Source organism: Seriola lalandi, unplaced genomic scaffold, assembly GCF_002814215.2.
Source record: "Seriola lalandi dorsalis isolate HSWRI2012SDOR001 ecotype SW California unplaced genomic scaffold, Sedor1 jcf7180002054677, whole genome shotgun sequence".
NCBI lineage: Eukaryota > Metazoa > Chordata > Actinopteri > Carangiformes > Carangidae > Seriola > Seriola lalandi.
The window spans coordinates 814,896-829,693 of NW_019525230.1; the positions used below are offsets into that span (position 1 = coordinate 814,896).

At 38.2% G+C, this 14,798-nt stretch overlaps 4 protein-coding genes across 4 annotated transcripts in view; 3 read left to right on the plus strand and 1 right to left on the minus strand.

Moving 5' to 3' along the window:
- The first annotated feature begins 143 nt into the window (after positions 1 to 143).
- On the plus strand, positions 144 to 2,313 carry rpl37a (ribosomal protein L37a). Its single transcript, XM_023421807.2, has 4 exons — positions 144 to 276; positions 1,026 to 1,154; positions 1,280 to 1,362; positions 2,148 to 2,313. Exons 1-4 carry the CDS (start codon positions 274 to 276, stop codon positions 2,209 to 2,211), a joined length of 279 nt encoding a protein of 92 aa, XP_023277575.1. The 5' UTR covers positions 144 to 273; the 3' UTR covers positions 2,212 to 2,313.
- A 1,143-nt stretch (positions 2,314 to 3,456) lies between these two features.
- pecr (peroxisomal trans-2-enoyl-CoA reductase) lies at positions 3,457 to 6,780 on the plus strand. Its single transcript, XM_023421825.2, has 8 exons — positions 3,457 to 3,611; positions 4,403 to 4,536; positions 4,639 to 4,804; positions 4,884 to 4,965; positions 5,059 to 5,155; positions 5,232 to 5,342; positions 5,873 to 5,984; positions 6,069 to 6,780. Exons 1-8 carry the CDS (start codon positions 3,500 to 3,502, stop codon positions 6,149 to 6,151), a joined length of 897 nt encoding a protein of 298 aa, XP_023277593.1. The 5' UTR covers positions 3,457 to 3,499; the 3' UTR covers positions 6,152 to 6,780.
- Positions 6,781 to 9,020: 2,240 nt separating this feature from the next.
- ndufb3 (NADH:ubiquinone oxidoreductase subunit B3) lies at positions 9,021 to 9,470 on the plus strand. Its single transcript, XM_023421888.2, has 2 exons — positions 9,021 to 9,148; positions 9,237 to 9,470. Exons 1-2 carry the CDS (start codon positions 9,021 to 9,023, stop codon positions 9,385 to 9,387), a joined length of 279 nt encoding a protein of 92 aa, XP_023277656.1. The 3' UTR covers positions 9,388 to 9,470.
- Positions 9,471 to 9,515: 45 nt separating this feature from the next.
- LOC111666533 (UDP-glucuronosyltransferase 1A1-like) overlaps positions 9,516 to 14,798 on the minus strand; it is a 7,850-nt gene continuing 2,567 nt past the window's right edge. Inside the window, exons 2-9 of the mRNA XM_023421887.2 lie at positions 11,909 to 11,972; positions 11,680 to 11,828; positions 11,168 to 11,295; positions 10,843 to 10,936; positions 10,553 to 10,678; positions 10,365 to 10,452; positions 10,061 to 10,280; positions 9,516 to 9,957 (exon numbers count right to left, since the gene is read on the minus strand). Coding sequence (XP_023277655.2) covers positions 9,687 to 9,957; positions 10,061 to 10,280; positions 10,365 to 10,452; positions 10,553 to 10,678; positions 10,843 to 10,936; positions 11,168 to 11,295; positions 11,680 to 11,828; positions 11,909 to 11,972 — 1,140 coding nt within the window. The 3' untranslated portion in view covers positions 9,516 to 9,686. The remainder of the gene's footprint in view (positions 9,958 to 10,060; positions 10,281 to 10,364; positions 10,453 to 10,552; positions 10,679 to 10,842; positions 10,937 to 11,167; positions 11,296 to 11,679; positions 11,829 to 11,908; positions 11,973 to 14,798) is intronic.

Genomic DNA, 14,798 nt, shown 5'->3' on the forward strand with positions numbered 1-14,798 from the left:
GGCGTCCTTAGTTACGGGTTTCCATTTCCTTTATAATTTTCTGTATTCTCTGACTTAGTTGTTCATTGTTGTTAATGCTTGTAAATCTGGTATAACAAAAAAAACAAAACACTGTATTTTCCTATTTGTTTTGAAGGGAGTTTAAAAAAAAAAATGTATTAGTATGTGCATTCTTAGAAAAATCTAAGTCCCACAATGCATCTCAATGCGACCCAGTAAATCGCGCCTGCGCCGTAAGCAATCCCTCTTTGGACCTACGTCTCCACTGAAACGATGGTGAGCGAAAATGTCCCCTTCCCAATCCGTGTTAATCTAACGTTTTCTGTGCAAAAATTATACAATCACACACTCGGATGTTTTAAGGTGTCCTCCTGTGTCACACCAGAGTCTTTTTTGTGTTGGTTTAATGATTCTATAAACAGAAAAAACGATGTTTTCATGTCCTGTTGAGACAGAAATGGCTGCCACCATTGCTAAACTCACTTGAGTCCAAGTACCGGGCGGGCTAGTCATGTTAGCTTGCTGTTGGTCATTAAATTCGTATATCCCGTGCTCGTTTATGGACCTGCACTTTTTAAAGTGAAGCGAAATGGCACGCTAAATGTTTAAATATGAGTCTGTTGCCTCTAAACCTGGTCGAGGGTCGTTGAATTGGTTGGAGTTAGCTAGGTGGCTAGCTTGGTAAGAAGAAGCTTGTGTAGGGTAGCTAGTTACCCACTGGTGACAGACCATTATTCCGCCTGATTTTACGTGTTTTGCTACGTACAGGCAGCAAATGTGTTTAATACTTAGAAGTGATATGACATGGTGTTAATCCCCTGTACATTACGTGTCAATCTTTGATGTTTATAACCCCTTTGGCTCTATAAACGGAGTTATTTAAACTAGTTGGATAGTCAGAAATAGTACTGGTTTAAGCTCACTCTTTACCCCTATAACATCAACACAGTTAAGAAGTGTCAGGAGTATTACCCCAGTGTATTGCTAGTGTTTGTTGTATCTCACTTTGTTCATGTTGTTCTCAGGCCAAGCGCACCAAGAAGGTGGGGATCGTTGGTAAATACGGCACGCGTTATGGCGCGTCGCTGAGGAAGATGGTGAAGAAAATTGAAATCTCACAGCATGCAAAATATACCTGCTCTTTCTGTGGCAAGGTAAGGACAGCCCAAAGGACAACTTTTAAGACTGTGCTACAACTAATTCATGATGTTATGCAGAAAGCACTGAACACATTAAGACCTTAATATCTGTTTTTAATGTGCTTCATTTGTATTTACAGACCAAGATGAAGAGGAGGGCTGTTGGTATCTGGCACTGCGGGTCCTGCAAGAAGACTGTGGCTGGAGGCGCCTGGACTTACAAGTAGGATTCATTTTGTGAAGTATAGATTTAGCATGCAGCTTCATCTGGCAACATGTAACTGAAATTGTTGCTGTTTGTTTTTTAGAACAAAAAAAGAAAATTCAGTTTGAGGGCTTTGTCTTTGACTGTTTAACCAAAGGACTGCTCAACAGACAATCACATTTTTGCTTTTATGTTGATGCAAAAATGATGATGCCTGTCTTTTTGAGGACAGCAGCCATGTTTTTCATTTTTAGAAATTGAAAGGAATCAGTTATGACATTCGTGGGAGCAGTGCGTTTAAACAGATGTAGAAGGCATTCATGTGGCTGTGTCATTTTGGAGAACTGTAAATCATCCAGTGCAACACCTGCTTGAAATAATATAGCCGTGTCCTCACCAGACCATAATATGGAAAATGAAAGGTGGATTTTATGCAAACATCAATATTATTCTATTAAACAACATCAGAGAGAACCACAAAGCAACTTTTCAATGCTGTCAAATTAAGCATTCCTGTGCTTAGATACCTAATTGCTGATAAACTGAAAGGGACTTCTGTCTGGAAATCTTTTTTCCGTATTACTGAATACTAATATAAAGATGTTTGAAACCGTTGTTTACCTTATAACTTTGCATAACCCTAATCCTCAAATTTGACAATTACAATTCAATGAAATAACTTTAAATCCACCACACAAGAGATTTCGTTTTCGTCTTTGTGTAAAGCAGGTGGCTTTGAGGTGTCTTAAGTTGTTGAAAAATGCACCTTTTTGTAAGTAATGTTGTGTTTTTTCTTTTTTCAGCACAACTTCCGCTGTGACAGTGAAGTCTGCGATCAGGAGGCTGAAGGAGTTGAAGGACCAGTAAACCAATGCGATATTCGCTGGTGGATTTGGGACTTTATTTTCTATAATTTAACCGACCTGGACATGGCCACAACGTCCAAAAATAAAGCAGTCTGGAGCGGAACCCTTTGTTTGTGTCTTTGTACATCTGTTTATAATGTAGCAGTAGAATCCAAATGTGTTTTATTCAGAAGAAGAAATTTTCACTGGAGCTCAGGCTGCGGATAGTGTTATACTGTCAAAGGCAGTACAACTGTCCCAGCCTGACAACAGAAGAAAGAGGTTCTCCTCCCCTGGGTTTTTTTGTCAGTAAGCACTTAGACTGCTTTCATTTAGCAAATTAAATGAGAAACCCACAAATTTACAGGCAGTCAGGTGTGCTGTATTTACCCTGTGGACAAAAAGGTGAAGCCTTTCAGTTAGAAATCACTTGGCTTTTCCTGTTGAAATTCCCAGCCCTTAAAATGATACTGTACTAGAGCAGAAGGTGAAGATAATTCCCTCAAAGGATTAACTGAAAATATAAATCATTCTATCTGTGCCAGATCCAGAGCTCTGGTATTATGTGTCATCTCTGTTGCAATTTTAACAGCACGACTAAATAAAACTGAGCCATCGCTAGTTACTGATTATTCCTGTGTATTTACTGCAATGGCCAGTCAGAACTTCTGCTATGGAAAATATTACTGCTACTATAAGGGGTCAGTGTTTATACATGTCAGAGTGAAATTTGAATACTCTTTGTCATGATAGACATATTACACTTGGGATACCAGAACGAAGCGGACCAAGATATTGTGACAGTCATTGATGGCACTTAGTGTATGAATATGAAATATTCTAATAAGTGAAGTTTTTTTATTTTTTGTAATTAAAAGTCCATCTTGAACTTCAGCACAAATCAAGCGTACATATAAAAACATACATATAAAAACAATTTTAGTTTTTAAAAAAAAAAAAAGTTTTTCTCCAACAAAAAAATCGATAATAAAACGTGTTATTGTCTATCAAAAATAGAAAATATCAATTTCATTTTTTGAAAGACATTCGTTGTATATTTATATTTCTGTTACATTAAATATCTGTCGCTTAATATCAAGTGCAGGGGAAAAAATAATTTACTTTTTTTAAAAACAATATATTAAGCACTGTGTAGTCTACATACAGTATGTGTTGAGAAGAACGAACCTTGTAGGACCCGGTTTACTCTGAAGGTGGCAGCAGAGCAACAACACAGACATCAGCTGCCGTAAATCTTCCAGCAGAGGGCGTACTGTCGTAATTCACTTCAGCAGGGTGAAGAAAGAAGTATGGCGGCTTCCAGTGTTTTCAGACCGGGCTTGTTCAACCACAAAGTTGCTGTAGTAACGGGAGGGGGCACCGGCATCGGTAAAGCCATCTCTGCAGAGCTGCTGGAGCTTGGTGAGTGTCAGACTCAGTGACTTCAGTCTTATTTGTTCAGACGGTCTGAAGTGAACAGCAGCAGCTGACTGACACTGACCACAACAGTCGAATGAACTTCGCCACAGATAGACAGACAGACAGATAGACAGACAGACAGACAGACAGACAGACAGACAGACAGACAGACAGGAGACTTGCACTGTTCACGTCTGACCAGCAAAGACCTGCACACCTGTGACACTATTTAAATACGGCAGAGGCACACTGTCAACATAAAGTAAAGTGTGATAGAAACTAGGGCTGAACGATTAATTCAAATCACAATATGACCAAGGGCAGTATCCACTTAGAAAAGTTAAATTATCTGCCACAACATATTAACATGAAAGAAGCATCGCGGTGCTACAGAGATTCAGGAGCCTTACAAATCATATTCTCCAGATGTATAAGATGCCTGTTTGCTGGTAAAGACCCCAGCACATATATATATATATATATATATTTGTTTTGCATATGGTTCAGCCCTCGAAGTTTGTCTTTGCTGAATAAATACAGAAAGATCACTTTTATATCTGGGCCTGACATGACTTAAAAAAAAAAAAGAAATCCACTGCAACTCCCACTTCCACTATATATATATATATATATATATATATATATATATTCATCCATATAAACAAACTCTCAGCAACATGCATTCAGAGTGTCTGTGGTGACTTTATTCCCAGTAATCACACCAGATAACCGTATAATAACTTATTAATCATCAGTTGTTGCGTGTCAAGGTGAGCTGACTGTCCTCTCTTCAGGCTGCAGTGTGGTGATCGCCAGTAGAAAGGCAGAGAGGCTGGAGGCAGCAGCTCAGGAGATGAGACAAAAAATCCCTCCCTCCAGCCCTGCGTGTGTCACTCCCCTACTGTGCAACATCCGCAACGAGGATGAGGTGGGCCTCCACACACACACGTGCAACCTCTGAAACTGCTTCATATTCATATTGCCAGTGCATGATCGCATGATTATATTATGTAATCTCCCTGTGCTGCAGGTGAAGGATCTTGTGTCCTCGGTGCTGAAGCAGTACGGCCGGATAGACTTTCTGGTGAACAACGGAGGGGGTCAGTTCAGCAGCCCAGCGGGGCACATTTCCTCCAAAGGCTGGAAGGCGGTGATTGACACCAACCTGACCGGGACCTTTCACTGCTGCAAGGAGGGTGAGCTGCAGGCAGCTAACACTGTGAGTGTGTTTGAAGTTCTCAGTGTGACTGAGTGTTGCTGTCCTATCCCACACAGTCTACACTGCGTGGATGAAGCAACATGGAGGTGTGATCGTCAACATCATCGCTGACATGTGGAAGGGCTTCCCGGGCATGGCGTAAGCAGCACCTCCTCCCAGGTTCACACACAAATGTCCAAACTCACACACTCTTTTCCCTCATGCTGAAACACTGTTTCCTCTCGCTGACAGACACACGGGAGCAGCGAGGGCAGCAGTGGATAACTTAACAAAGAGTCTGGCCATCGAGTGGGCAAGCTCAGGAATCAGGGTCAACGCTGTGGCACCGGTACGTACAGGTCATGAGTTAGTGCAGAATCAGTTTTTGAGTTCTTTGATCATGTGGTCATGTCGTCTGGTTGCAGGGTACGATCTTTTCCAAAACTGCGATGGAGAACTACAAGGAGCTCGGACCAGATCTTTTCAAGATGTCTGTTCCGTTTAGCCCTGCGAAGAGGCTAGGAGTCCCCGAAGAGGTAACCACTTAGTGGCACCCACAATGTGGACTGCAGCTTTATGTCTAAAAAGTAGGGCTGATTAATTAATTAATAATTGGTACATCGTTCAGCCCTATTAAAATAGTGTTTTAGCCATGCATTGCTGTGTTCTTAAAAGTAAAACTTACGCAGAACAATCCAAGCTTTACCTTGATAAAGCACAGAAAGGAACTGGAAAAATTTACCACAATAAACATAATAATAAAATATAAAAAAATTATTGTACAGGTGCAGCCAATGAAATGGCAGCTGACTGTATATGACAATTTATGCAGCAGTGTAAGGTATCAGGAGTCACACTACTGATTAAAAACCCCACACTGGAATAACTGGTGTCACACAAATTCAGGAAATTGTTGTCAGGTCATGTAATATGATAAGAACAGTGGACAGCATAGGTGAGAGGAGGTGGGCAGAGAGTCATAGATACTGAGGATGTGCTGTGTGTCTGTAGTATGACACAGACTATTTCAGTAACTTTTTCTCTTCTTTGTTGTTTCTACTTTCAGATCTCATCAGCAGTGTGTTTCCTGCTCTCTCCTGCTGCCTCTTACATCTCTGGAGCCACACTGAGGGTTGATGCAGGACAGAGTCTTTACCACTCCATGTGGGAGATACCCAGTATGTACAGTTTCCTAATACATCCACTCTTTGGTCTTTGCAGTGTGGTATTCTAACTTCCTGTGTGTGTGTGTTTGTCTCCAGACCACAGCGCATGGCCTGAGGCTCCAGAGGGGGAGAACCTGGATGCTCTGAAGGACCTGCTCAAACCACAAAGCAAACTCTGATGCAGCTCTGTGACATAGTCTGAGCCTAAAAAGCCATTAAGCATCATGGATGTTGAGCTGTACAGACCCCATAAGGCATTTTAATGAATCACCATGGTGGCCTGGTTATTAGATGGTTGGATTTATAATGCCAATCTTGTACATAATTGTATTTAATTAACAGTAACATGAGAGTATGATTAGTTTCCTGGACAATGATGTATGACATGAACTGTTGAAATGTATGAAGAGTAAACACAATAGCTGCAAAGCGTTTTAAAAAAGAAACAAGAAAACAGAAAAAAAATCACTGATTTAGTGTCAGGAGCTACAATGTAAAAAGCAGGATTGTGTTCATTATCTATACTTTGGATTTGGTTTCTGCAGGCTTTTTTGTTTCAAGGTACTGATCGTGTAATTCTAGATTTCTAGTTCTAGATTATTCATCAAGAAGATTCAGTAAAAGGGATCAGGTGCCTTACATTGAGTGTTACCATCAATGTTACTTTTAACATCTTAATGTAACGTGTGACAAAACATCTTTTTATAAAATAATGAGACATTTTCTTCTTTAAATTTTAATGTAATGTTCATTAAAATGAAAATAAAACTTTGGATTATAAAATAAATAAAATATTTTTATCATTAAATGTATGTCTGGGGATGCAAAGTTTATTTTAAAATAGTGTACAGGCTTGATATTTTAAAAAGTATAAACATTAAGAAAGAGTCAAGTTATCTTTGGCTGTCCTGATCAGAAATAAATACTTAAATATGTATTCTTAATTGTACATTATTAACATTGTGTATAATTTTGTAATGTTGACACAGATACTGTCTTATCGTTTGCATAAAAGATCAGGCTGATATTACATAATAAATGAGCATATATATTCATGTTTATTCATATATATATATATATATGCACTAAATTGCTGTACTGGTTTTATTTTGTTTTTCACTAAAGGAAAATGTCAAAACGCCTTCTCAAAAAGACGCTTTGGTATTTTGGCCCGCACGCCGTGCCGTCATTATGCCGCAAACGCTTGCTATCCGTCGTAAGCGTTAGTCCAGCAGCAGAGGTCACAACAAACCATTCAGGTACGCTATGTTTTCTTCACAATAACTTACATTTTCATGGCACATTTTGCAGCTGTATCACATTGGATGGCAACACTATCTTTACACACATGAGGATGTAAGTCAAATAATGCGTCGTCGAACAAACGCAGCAATTGTATTCATGAAACGTAGCTAGCTGAGCTAACGTAACGCTAGCTGAGGAAACACTGTCTACCTCCACCACACAGGAGTGTGTCTGCACTTTAATCACTCCGATAATCAGATCGTTTTTTTTTTTTTTGGTCGACAAGTTAACTAAATGATCAATGACAGCGATTAGTTTCAGATAGCCATTCATTGTTAACTTATGTTCAGACGTGTCAGATGTTCAATAACGTACAAGTGTAACATGTAAACTTTAGCATCTTTAATATCTGGTGGGAATGCTTCTCTTCATTCGGGTTTGAAGCTTGATCAGGGGTCTTTCTGTCTGCTTAGCTTTGTATTGTACTGGGACCTCCTACAGGCTCCGGCGTAACCTAATTAAAGGACCGAAAAAAATCATCCTTATTCAGGCAACAACATGCGTTAACGTTGTTCAACGGAGCAGTACAAAAAACTCCCAAGTAGCAAAGCAACAAGTATCCTATTGTAAGGACAAGTGAATTACCCAATGTAATAATTAATTAGTTATCTTAATTTATGTGAATTAATGATTATAAATTGTTAATAACAATTATTAAGACAAGAAAAAAATGCTTATTCAATGGGCTAAAGAGTACAAATAGTTCAATAAATAAAAGGCAATATGTCTCAGTAGTCAGAACATTAACTCAGTTGCATCATGCAAACTAAAGAATAACAGGATTTCAAGTCGGATACAGGCTGCATTCAAATTGTAGAAATTTTATTGTTCCATGCAGTGCTGATGGCGTACATCATATCAGTCTCACACACTTTATAAAACAGTTTTTAATGAAAATCGGTCGATTGGCAGCCGATCAATCGGGACATCCCTATTTAGGGTCATTGTGCTGCTGCATCACCTTCCTTCTACTGAGCTTCAGCAGGTGAACAACAGCCACCCTGACATTATCCTCTAAGAGACTTTGATAAAGTTGGGAATTCATTTTCCCCTCGATGATGTCGAGCTGTCCAGGCCCAGAGGCAGCAAAGCCCCAAATCATGATGCTCCCTCCATCATACTTGACCTTTGGGATGATGTTTTCGTGTTAGTATGTAGTGTCCTTTTTACATCATACATAGTGCTGCATGTTCTTCTTAAACAATTTAACCTTCGTTTCATCATCAGTCCGTAAAACATTTTCTCAGTAGTGCTGTTATGGAGTGCCAAGATGTTCTTTTGCAAACTTCAGGCATGTATCGGATATTTTTTTTTGGAGAGCAGAGGCTTCTTCTGTGGTGTACCTTCATGGTTCAGTGACTTGCATTTGAACAGAGACGTTAATCGGCTCCAATGATTCCTTTAAGCTTTTATGATGGAAGAGTAGCTACAGAACTAACATTATTATTATTATTATAAACATTTATAGTTTGTCTGGACTGATAAATATTTAAACTCTTTGATACTACTATCTAACCCTTTCCAGCTTCATGCAGATCAACAATTATAGATCATAGGTCTCATGAGATTTCTCTTTTGTGAGGCATGTTTAACATCCGCAGATGCTTCTTGTGAACGGCAGACCCAAAGCTTCATTGACTGGACTCCAGTTTTGATAACTCCTGACTCCTGACACAGTACAACTAGTTCAAAGCTAAGGGCCAAAACAAAATCAAAACACTTGTATATGTATCTGTTTTCAGTATGGGAGGTGACCACGGCCACAGCAAGCTGTCCATGCCAGACTGGCGGCAGTGGAAGGCACAGGGGACACCACTGGAGTTCACACAGCAGAGGCTGGCAGCCAGGGGCCTGAAGGACCCATGGGCACGGTCAGTATTTTTACTCACATGAGATATAGTTGACTTCATTATGTATCCAGTTTGATTCCTGACACATATTTCTCTACTGTCGTTGTAGTAATGAGGCATGGAGATACTCAGGCGGCTTCGCTCGCGCCGTGACTCTGTCAGATGTTCTGCTGAAAGGATTCAAGTGGGGCTTTGCTGCCTTTACTGTTGCTCTGGCTGTAGAGTACGCCCTGTTCCCTCCGAAGAAGGGTGGCCATTAATACTCACCATTGTCCTCAAGACCATAATGGAGTATAATAATATTATGTATTTTTCTGTTTATTAAATGTCTTTTTGATCACTAGATGGCCTCACTGATTCTTACACCTTTTCACACCTTTAAATCATCAACAGTTGAATGACTTTGTTTTAATGTTTGAAAGACAATCACGAGTTTTTAATCTCCCCATACAAACACTGTTAACGAACCGTTTACAAACACTCCTGTGTGAGATTAAAAGCTCAGCATTGTCTTAATCTGTGTTATTGCACAACCTGAAGGTGCAAAGGTAGCACCATGCTAGTCCCGTTTCCTTTTCCTGCTCAGTTTGCGGAAGCATAATTTAATGCATTTTACTATCAAAATGCCAAAAATCAGAACTACGCTAGCTAGTAGCGCTATTACATCCAGGCAGAAGTACTGGATCCAGTTGAGTTCAATGCCAGCAGGTTTAAGATGTTTAGCCCCTTTGTGGCGCATCACATACTCTGTCCAGTACACTGATAGGTCGAGTGGCTCAACTGGCCGGTCTTTATGGAGAGCTGACAGCTTCTGCACATTTTCTTTATACCTGGACACACACAAACAGACCAGGAGAGTTTAAGAATCACCAGAATATGATGGTATCAAAAGCAGATCCCAAAACTGATGCAAGTGATGCTCAGACCCCTCACCTGATGTCATGTAGGACCTCATTCAGTCCCTGAAGGAGGCTTTCAGTTGTGATGGAAAAAATATCCACCACGACTCCTGCTCCCTTATTCGCCAGCCTCTCTGCATTGTGATGTTGGTCCGCCCCTATTGGCATCATCACCATGGGAACAGCATGACACAGTCCCTCAAAGATACCGTGTGAGCCAGCGTGAGTAATGAAAGCCCGAGCTCCAGGATGTGCTAACATGCAAACACACAAAGTTAGTTGAACGTGCAATTACTGCAAGATGTCAGCTGTTATATATGTGAGATAGACACACAGACCTAGTAGGTCGTTCTGAGGCACCCATCCCATCATCTTCACATTTTCTGGGACATTGTCAGGAACGTGCCCAGTGTATCTCCATATCACCTATCAAAAGACACAAAGAGTCATTTATTGATGTTTTAACTGTGTCTTGTGATATAGAATCTTATCATTTTCATTCATTTGTTCATATATATTCCTTTACCTTCTGTGGAATCTGTCTGAAGGCCTCTAGGAAGATGGAGGTCTTCTCCTCTGGCATATCTGATACCATAGTGCCCAGAGTGAACACCACAAACCCATGCTCTCCTGACACCCAGGACTCCAAATCCTGCAAAAACACAAACCCATTGTAGGGGTTTGAATTTATTTCCCTTTCCATATTCATCCCTCTGTGTTTTTGCATTGAAATCAATCAGGTGAAGTGATGAAGAAGTGAAATAAAATCAAAATGTTGATACATTTTTCCAGATCAGAAACACTCAGAGCTCTTACCTCAGGCAGAGGATTTCTCACATTGCAGTTGATGCCACCAACTAGTACCATATTAGGCATGAGAGGGCGCGGGAACTCCAGTATCAAGTCAATCCTATTTAAACACAGTATCACAATATTCACCTGAATATGAGACAGAGACTTTTTAAATCTTTCTTTCAGTGAGATTCAGTGGCATAAAAGTCAGTAGGACTTTGTGAAAGTAAATATATGCATTCACATTATATTCCTAGCCTTTTATTGTAATAGTATATGTGTGTGTAGGTTCTTCTTCTGTTGTGTATTCTTCTCCCCAACATCAATATACAACCTTTGTACATGTTACCTCAGCAGCCAGATAGCAGAGTCTGACAGTACTTCAGCTACGCCCACCTCCTCCCCCAGGAACTGATAGGCCATTTGGTCAAAGCGCCAGTACAGAAGTCGGGAGAGCAGCGGCTCCAGTAAAGCTACCTGTGGGTCAGAGGTATCACAGGACAATAAACAAATGCACAGCGAAAGGTGTTGATGATTGGTAAAGAGTTTAATTTTAGTTTTATGAGTTAAATTGTAACAGTGATTAAACTGAGGTCACATGCATTCAGTAATGTAGTCCAGGTTTAACTGGGCCACCATGAACTACATGACTTTAAATGTGCAGTAAAGCAGGGACACAGGCACCAAGGGGTTCTGTTACATTGGCCAAACTGAATGGCTCTGGCCAGTTTGATAGTGGCATGTTAATCTAGGCAAGGCGCTTCAGTGCCAACGTCTCAGAAATAGTCATTTTACACAATAAAAACACATTCATTCTTTATGCATGCATCTGCCCGTGTATATGTGCCTATAAATGCTCACCAAAGTGTTGACAACTCTCTCCTTGAAGCTCATTTTATCTGAGTATCCGGTGAAGAAGCGAGGTACATACGAGGGTGGGGAGGGGCAGCCTGCAGACCTCACATCCATGGAAAATGGAATACCTCTCAACAAATTAATAGTGGGGATACCTGAAATGATTTAGCAATGAGAGGTGAGAAAATGTGCAGATGTACAAGCACACAGATAATCCCAGTGGATCAGAACTCACCTAATTTCCGAGCTATTAATGAGCCTGTGGGCACCATGGGGTCTGTCAACACGGCATCAAAGCCCTGCAGAGTAAAAGAGTAAGAAGGAGGGGAGGAAAAAGAGGGATGAATCTTCTGTAGTATCTGAGTAGTAATTAAGAAAATTCACTGTTTCTTCTCCTTCATATTCTCATCTGTAGCTCATACAGAATAAAGGAGGCATGTCAGCTCCCACTATCCTTCTCTCTCATTCATTTTTTCAAGCAAGTTATCAAAAAAGCAAAGAGAGTACTTTCAACTTCATTACATTTCAGAGAATACTGTACTTCGTATGTATGGGACAGCTATAGTTACTCTGCAATACAAAATTTGTGTCACAGAACTTATCTCACGACCACGTCAGGGTTTGTTCACAGTCACATAAACAATTTAGTAAGGCATAAAAACGTCAAAAAAAGTCACATTATATTAAGTCATAAAAATGTCAAAAAATGTCATAGTATAATAAGGCATAAAAATGTAAAAAACCTCATAGTATAGTAAGTCGTCTATATGACGTATATGTCGTAAAACGACAAAAAATCTCATAGTATAGTAAGCCGTAAAAACGTCATAGTATAGTAAGCCTCAAAAACGTCATAGTATAGTAAGCCATAATACGTCATAGTATAATAAGGCATAAAAAGGTCAAAATTGTCATAGTATAATAAGGCATAAAAATGTGAAAAAACGTCATAGAATAGGAAGCCATAAAAACTTCATAGTATAATAAGGCATAAAAATGTCAAAAAACGTCATAGTATAGGAAGCCATAAAAACGTCATAGTATAATAAGGCATAAAAATGTCAAAAAACGTCATAGTATAGTAAAGCATAAAAATGTCAAAAAACCTCATAGTATAGTAAGTCATAAAAACGTCAAAAAATGTCATAGTATAGTAAGCCGTGAAAACGTCATAGTATAGTAAGCCGTAAAAACGTCATAGTATAGTAAGCCATAATACGTCATAGTATAATAAGGCATAAAAATGTCAAAAAACGTTATAGAATAGGAAGCCATAAAAACGTCATAGTATAATAAGGCATAAAAATGTCAAAAAACGTCATGGTTTAGGAAGGCATAAAAACGTCAAAAAACATCATAGTATAGTAAAGCATAAAAATGTAAAAAAACCTCATAGTATAGTAAGTCATAAAAACGTCAAAAAACGTTATAGTATAATAAGGCATAAAAATGTCAAAAAATCTCATAGTATAGTAAGTCATAAAAACGTCATAGTATAATAAGTCATAAAAACGTAAAATAATGTCATAGTATAGTAAGCCGTAAAAACGTCATAGTATAGTAAGCCATAAAACGTCATAGTATAGTAAGGCATAAAAATGTCAAAAAACGTCATACTATAGTAAGTCATAAAAACGTCATAGTATAGTAAGTCATAAAAACGTAAAATAATGTCATAGTATAGTAAGCCGTAAAAACGTCATAGTATTGTAAGCCATAAAACGTCATAGTATAGTAAGGCATAAAAATGTCAAAAAACGTCATAGTATAGGAAGCCATAAAAACGTCATAGTATAGTAAGGCATAAAAAGGTCAAAATTGTCATAGTATAATAAGGCATAAAAATGTCAAAAAACGTCATAGAATAGGAAGCCATAAAAACGTCATAGTATAATAAGGCATAAAAATCAAAAAACGTCATAGTATAGGAAGCCATAAAAACGTCATAGTATATTAAGGCATAAAAATGTCAAAAAACGTCATAGTATAATAAGCCATAAAAATGTCAAAAAACGTCATGGTATAGGAAGCTATAAAAACGTCATAGTATAATAAGGCATAAAAATTGTCAAAAAACGTCATAGAATAGGAAGCCATAAAAATGTCATAGTATAATAAAGCATAAAAATTTCAAAAAACGTCATAGTATAGGAAGCCATAAAAACGTCATGGTATAGTAAGGCATAAAAATGTCAAAAAACGTCATAGTATAATAAGCCATAAAAATGTCAAAAAACGTCATAGTATAAAAATGTCAAAAAACGTCATAGTATAATAAGGCATAAAAACGTCAAAAAATGTCATAGTATAGTAAGGCATACAAATGTCAAAAAATGTCATAGTATAGTGAGCCATGATAGCGTCATAGTATAGTAAGCCGTAAAAACGTCAAAACATGTCATAGTATAGTAACGCATAAAAACGTCAAAAAATGTCATAGTATAGTAACGCATAAAAACGTCAAAAAACGTCATATTATAGTAAGGCCTAAAAATGTCAAAAAACGTCATAGTATAGTAAGTCATAAAAACGTCAAAAAATGTCATAGTATAGTAAGCCATAAAAACGTCATAGTATAGTAAGCCATAAAAACGTCAAAAACGTCATAGTATAATAAGGCATAAAAATGTCAAAAATTGTCATACTATAATAAGGCATAAAAATGTTAATAAATGTCATAGTATAGTAAGCCATAAAAACGTCATAGTAGTAAGGCATAAAAATGTCAAAAAACGTCACAGTATAATAAGCCATAAAATTGTCAAAAAACGTCATAGTATAGTATGGCATAAAACGTCATAGTATATTAAGCCATAAAAACGTCAAAAGGCGTCATAGTATAGTGAGGTATAAAAACATCAAAAAATGTCATAGTATAGTAAGGCATAAAAACGTCAAAAAACATCATAGTATAGTAAGCCATAAAATCGTCATAGTATAGTAAGCCATAAAAACGTCAAAAAGCGTCATAGTATAGTGAGGTATAAAAACGTCAAAAAACATCATATTATAGTAAGCCATAAAATCGTCATAGTATAGTATGGCATAAAAATGTCAAAAAACCTCATAGTATAATAAGGCATAAGAACGTCAAAAAACGTGATTGTATTGTAAAGCATAAAAAC